The sequence below is a fragment of the Triticum aestivum genome, chromosome 2B, assembly GCF_018294505.1.
Source record: "Triticum aestivum cultivar Chinese Spring chromosome 2B, IWGSC CS RefSeq v2.1, whole genome shotgun sequence".
NCBI lineage: Eukaryota > Viridiplantae > Streptophyta > Magnoliopsida > Poales > Poaceae > Triticum > Triticum aestivum.
In genome coordinates, this window is record NC_057798.1 from 129,400,143 (window position 1) to 129,406,142 (window position 6,000).

Here is a 6,000-nt window from a genome sequence, read left to right on the forward strand (position 1 = left end):
CATGAGATATGGGTATCATATTATGACACCATTTGTAGGTTTCATGTTTTTCATACTCTGTTTGGCTTGTCTTCTACTCCCTCCGTTCCAAAACAGAAGGTGTATTGATATCTGTGCAAGTCAACCATCTTAATGTCTGACCAAGCTTATAGAATAAAATAACAACATTTTGCAATACCTAATAGATAAAATATGAAACTACTTTTCATGATGGATTAAATGGTATAAATTTTGTATTGTGGATATTGATATATTTTTCTAAAACTCGGTCAACCATGCACTTGTCTGAATTTTGAAAAAACAAATATACCTTATTTAAAGGATCGGAGGGAATATAGAATTAGAAAACCAATAACCTCTCTGTTCGTGGTCGAGCCTTAGCACCCTAATGTTTCCAACTCCTGTAGTTTTCTTGAATAAGGGATAAACATAGACTCAAGAACAAAATTAGGATATCTTTTCAACCTTCTAATGCACTTGCAGTTCAAATGTGAACTATATCCATTTAATGCATGAAGTGCGCTTAATGACTTAAATATAATAAACGAACCTAAAAAAATGCCAAATTTGTATGTGAAACATGTGATGGTGTATACTGAGTGTAAAAAAAATCAAGGTCAAACCATGAAGAAACTCACACTTTGCCTTCAAACCTGACCCATTTCCCTTCGGAACATCGATTCTTCCTCAAAGATGCTTCTGTTTTCAAGCAGTGTACATCATAACTTTTGCGAAACTTTCTTTTTAAGATTTCATCACAACCTCTAGAGAGTAGTTTTTAGACATCATTTGCAATTTTCAGATTTGAAAACCTATAAGCTCCAATGCAGGTTCTTGCTGGTAATGGACAAGAAGGGGAAGATTTTTATATTTTCTGCATCTTCATGTTCTGAATTTGTCCAACTCATCGTAATTTTCCCCAATCTTCAGTCTAGATTCCATCAAACTTTTGTATGCATTAGAGTCCGCCCCACGTCAAATTATTTTCGTCCTCCGCGACTGAGCTCCATGGTCGGGTTGAGTCTTGGCACCCTCATGTTCACAATTCCTCTTCTTTTCTTGTATATAAGGCCTAAACATTGACTCAAGAACACAAATAGTTTTGAACCCGTCTTTGCTAACTTTTTCATACACTTGCGGTTAAAATTTAAATTATATCTGCTAAATGCTATAATTGATATTAATTGCTTATATACATAGAGAAATAATATCTAAAATATCCCTAATTTTCCCGACGTGGAACACATTACATTGTGTTACAAATGCTAAATTTTGGCATTTTTTTGGAACCGGTTACTAATTTTAAGACATGAATTGCATTTCTTGCTATTTATCAAATAATATTTAAATAGTTTGTTCTTCAAAATCTAAATTCAAATAAACATATGCACATTATTGATTTATAATTGTTTGCCGAGTATCTTAGGAAAAACCCTACTTTGTTGAGTGTTTTCTGTTTGGCACTCGGCAACATACCTGTTTGCTGAGTGTCATTCTTTCACCGAGTTTTGTCGTCAGTACACTTGGCAAAGGTCTTGTTTGCCAGTGTCCAATCAAGTACACTCAACAAACAACCTTGCACTCGGCATAAAAGCATTTTCCGTAATGCTACACGGATATTATTAATCTTTTTCTAAAACATGGATATTATTAATTTGAGTACAAATACGTCGGTCGCTATGAACAAGAAAGATAAGATCAACCTCCTTCAACTTATCGAGCTAGTGCTTGAAAGATCTAATTAAGCAGGACAGTGGAGGGACAGTAAAGACAGTGAGTAAACTAAAACTGTACAGATGATTTTCAACTCCTCCTGCCTTCATATCTTGTTGTGGAGCTTGGACGGCGCGACGAGAGGGTTCTGCTTCGATCTGCTCACGGCCGACCTTCTTGTAGTCGAAGCCACACGCGTGCCCGTCCACGTAGCGGTGCAGCGAGCAGAAGGTGCCACCGCAGCGGCACGCGAAACCCAGCAGCCCCACCTTCGTCTTGCACGCCATGCACCTGGTTGGCGCCGCCTTCTTCGCTGCCGCCCCCGTCGCCGGTGCCGCTTCAGCGGTAGAGTCCTGTAGGCTCACCGAGTTCTTGAAGGCGAGGATGAGGTCGTCGGCATTGATCTTCCCCTCGACTGCGGAGGCAGCCGCACCTGTGGCCTTGAGTTGGTCGCGGTAGCACTTTGAGCACATGCCCTTGGTCGTCGCGCTCCCGTAGAACCCGCAGCCGTTCGCGCACAGCGGCGCGGCGCCACCGGCGGCGGCCTCCGTCGAAGACTCCTGCCCGTGCGCCATGTATCGCCGCTGATCTGATCCAAAAGGAACCGATCGAGGATCGATCGTCTCGCGTTCGCGTATTACGGGAGTCTGTGAATCTCGCGTTTGTTTTGTTGCCGTCGTGCGTGGGTGCTTCGTTGACGAGGGCCCTTGTGTGGCTTATAAGGCCTTGTACAAAGGGGAATGCTTATGCACAAGTGCTTAAGGAGAGAGAATAGGCTTTGCTTTCTATGAAAAATTGGTAGACTGAGCTAATACATGAAAGATTCCCAGCGGAAGCCCCAAGCACCTATTGGCACCGGAAGCAAACTCTGGCACCTGTTGCCTCTCTGAAGCACCTAGTCAAGTGTATAGGAGTAAAAAAACCCGGTTTTTCTCCTGAAGCACCGACGGAGGCACCTGCGTTGTACAGGGCCTAAAAGGCCCGCCACGCGTGACCGGAGCAAATCCGAGGCGTGCTCAAGAACCTTGCAGTTGATCTTTGAAGCCGCGCAGTGGCCTTCTCGGCTTCCTTAACTGTATCCCGATCCGAAGGCAAGCAGTTGCCAGATTTAGCGACGTAACTAGTGTAGTGTCTAGCGTAAGATGGATTTAGCGATGTTGCATGATCGGATACGAACATACCGTACTTCTCCCTTTCCGCAATCTACAAGGAACTACGGAATCAATTGCGCCGTTGACGAAATGAAATGCATTTTTTCCTGAATACGCACGAGTCGTTTAATATACTTTCTTTGTCTTAAAATAAATGTCTTAAGTCTAACACAACTTTGTACACTTATTTTAAGACGGAGGGTGTAGAAGAAAGGGGAAAGAGCACCACCACAGTTGAGTTTACATGATGTTAGTACATGTATGCCTCGCCAACTCCATCAGTACATGCTGACCGGACTACTCCCCATACTCCCATCGTCCTACCATCGCAAGGAATGCCCTAAGCTCTACTCGAAGAACACCCACTTGCTTCCACACCTTGTACTCGCTTGCAATACATCGTAGCACCTGCCGCACACACGGTGTGGCGCCATAAACATGATGACATATAGCATATGTCGTCTTTGCTTGTTGACCAAGGTACCCATGCCTAATGCACCATTCCTCTATGGATTCGCCTGCCGTTGGTACTCCTTCCACCGACCCCAAGGCCGTGTAGATCTTAGTCCATACCTCCCTGGCGGAGACACGGCCGGCAATAAGGTGGTTGATGATATCGTCATGTTGGTCGCAAAACGGGCAAGCGTCCTCATGCGGAAGGCCCTGACGAGCCAACCTATCGGATGTCCAACATTTATCCAAAAAATATGCAATGAAGCAGGGTCTGAGACTTCCAAGTGAACGTAGCAGTGGGCGACACCTCCATAGTCGCGAACTTGGCCGCAAATGCAGACTTGGCGGAAAACCGGACTCCTTTCTCCCAAGACCAAGTGGAGACATATGTGTGTTGTGGGTCGAGGACCATCCATCCACGAGTGGCCAAATGTGAAGGAATTGTTGCTGGTGCAATTGTCTTGCCCCTTGGATTTTGGAGATTGTTGTCAAAAACAGTAAAGGACTGATTTGTTTGCTAGTGCACACAGAGAGAAATAGACCTGATATATCAAGAAGAATGCTATATTCATCAAGAAGTTTGAAGAACTTCATCGAGGAGTGCCTGCGTTGCAGAGAAGAGATACATCTATTTTGAGAAGAAACCATACCGAGAAGATTACATGAAGGAATCGACCCCTTAAAATATTGCTGAAGTGAAGCAATTCTATCACGATGTGTCCAAAGAAGAATGACTGCAGACTAGAAGATGGATGGAGAAGGAAAGACGTAGTATTTGTTTCGTTTTTTTTTGTGAATACACAAAAGTGAGTATCATTTCATTGATAGTTAGGAGGAGTACAATAGAATTTGGGGGGGGGGGGGGGGGGTAGGGGAGGGATGCGAGCTCAATGCCTTGTACGCTAAAGGCAAGGCATGGAGCCACAGAGCATTGTTGACGGGGTGCTCGGCCCGTTACAAGAAAGAACATATGTTATCAAAACGCTTAGACCACGCGCGCCTGCTCTAGCCTAGGCACGGGCCTCCTCCTGGATCGATGCGAATAGCCGCGAGGAGGGGTTTTCGCCATCGAAAACGCAGCTGTTGCGGTGTCGCCAAATGGACCACGCCATGAGCACAACCAGCGTAGCGAGGCCTTTGCGGCGACCGGTGGGCGATCCCTTGATTGTGGCCGAGCACCAGGGAAGGAAGTCTTCGTCTCCAGAGGGGGAGGGGGTAGTAGCACGAACCCAGGCAAGCACGTCATGCCATACCTGCCAAGAGAAAGGGCAGCCAATGATGATGTGCTGCATGGTCTCATCTGCCTGGTCGCAAAGGGCGCAATGATCATTGTGCGGCAGGCCATGGCGAGCAAGTCTAGCGGAGGTCCAGCATCGGTCAAGGTCAGCGAGTCAAGTGAACATCTTGACACCGAGGGGGGCCCAACACCTCCAAGTGAGGCGCCAGAATGGCGCGGTAGTAGATCCGGTGTAGAGGGCTCGATAGCATTATTTGGCCGAGTACTTGGCGTTGGCAGTCCATCACCAAAGAAGGCGGTCTCGGGAGTTGGAGAGAGTAGCGGAACGAAGCAACCTCCAAGGTTGGACGTGCTCGGTCAAAGCAGTGGGGTTCAGCGCGCCGCAGACGTCGACGATCCAGCGGCGGTCCTGAAGGGCGTCGGCCACCGTTTCGTTGTTTCTTTCTATTTTATTTGAGTCATAGGACCTTCATACTATTAAGAGGGTTATAGCTATTCGAGACTTAAGTCTAGTGTGATGTTTAACCGAAACCTATGAAAAACTGAGAGAAATCTATTTATGCTTCCAAAGTTTAGTTGCCAGCCAGATATCTGTTTATGCTACAAATTATCAACAAGTTACATCAATACGAATACGTCGTTATGAACAACAAAGATAAGATCAACCTTCTTCAACTTATATCGAGCTAGTGCTTGAAAGATCTAAGTTAAGTACAGGTTAGACAGTTTAGACAATGAGTAAACTAAAACTGTACACATGTTTTTCAACTGCTGCTGCCTTCAAATCTTGTTGTGGAGCTTGGACGGCGCGACGAGAGGGTTCTGCTGCGCGATCTGCTCACGGCCGACCTTCTTGTAGTCGAAGCCACACGCGTGCCCGTCCACGTAGCGGTGCAGCGAGCAGAAGGTGCCACCGCAGCGGCACGCGAAACCGAGCAGCCCCACCTTCTTCTTGCACGCCATGCACCTGGTTGGCGCCGCCTTCTTCGCTGGCGCCTCGGCCGACGGTGCCGCCACAGTAGCAGCGGCAGCGGTAGAGTCCTGCAGGCTCACCGACGTCTTGAAGGCGAGGACGAGGTCGTCGGCATTGATCTTCCCCTCGACGGCGGGGGCAGCCGCACCTGTGGCCTTGAGGTGGTCGCGGTAGCACTTTGAGCACATGCCCTTGGTCGCCGCGCTCCCGTAGAACCCGCAGCCGTTCGCGCACAGCGGCGCGGCGCCACCAGCGGCGGCCTCCGTCGACGACTCCTGCCCGTGCGCCATGTATCGCCGCTGATCTGATCCAAAAGGAACCGATCGAGGATCGATCGTCTCGCGCTCGCGTATTACGGGAGTCTGTGAATCTCGCGTTTGTTCGTTGCCGTCGTGCGTGGGTGCTTCGTTGACGAGGGCCCTTGTGCGGCTTATAAAAAGGCCCGCCACGCGTGACCGGAACAAATCCGAGGC

General features: G+C 47.6%; 1 protein-coding gene and 1 pseudogene across 1 annotated transcript; both read right to left on the reverse strand.

Moving 5' to 3' along the window:
• Positions 1-1,819: 1,819 nt before the first annotated feature.
• On the reverse strand, positions 1,820-2,530 carry LOC123040793 (zinc finger A20 and AN1 domain-containing stress-associated protein 12-like; annotated as a pseudogene).
• A 2,605-nt stretch (positions 2,531-5,135) lies between these two features.
• LOC123040794 (zinc finger A20 and AN1 domain-containing stress-associated protein 7-like) lies at positions 5,136-6,000 on the reverse strand. Its single transcript, XM_044463551.1, has one exon. The coding sequence runs from the start codon at positions 5,815-5,817 to the stop codon at positions 5,335-5,337; it is 483 nt and encodes a 160-aa protein (XP_044319486.1). The 5' UTR covers positions 5,818-6,000; the 3' UTR covers positions 5,136-5,334.

What these genes read in the sequence shown, in the direction of transcription:
- LOC123040794 (XM_044463551.1), bottom strand. Translation starts at nt 5,817, where the DNA reads ATGGCGCACGGGCAGGAGTCGTCGACGGAGGCCGCCGCTGGTGGCGCC.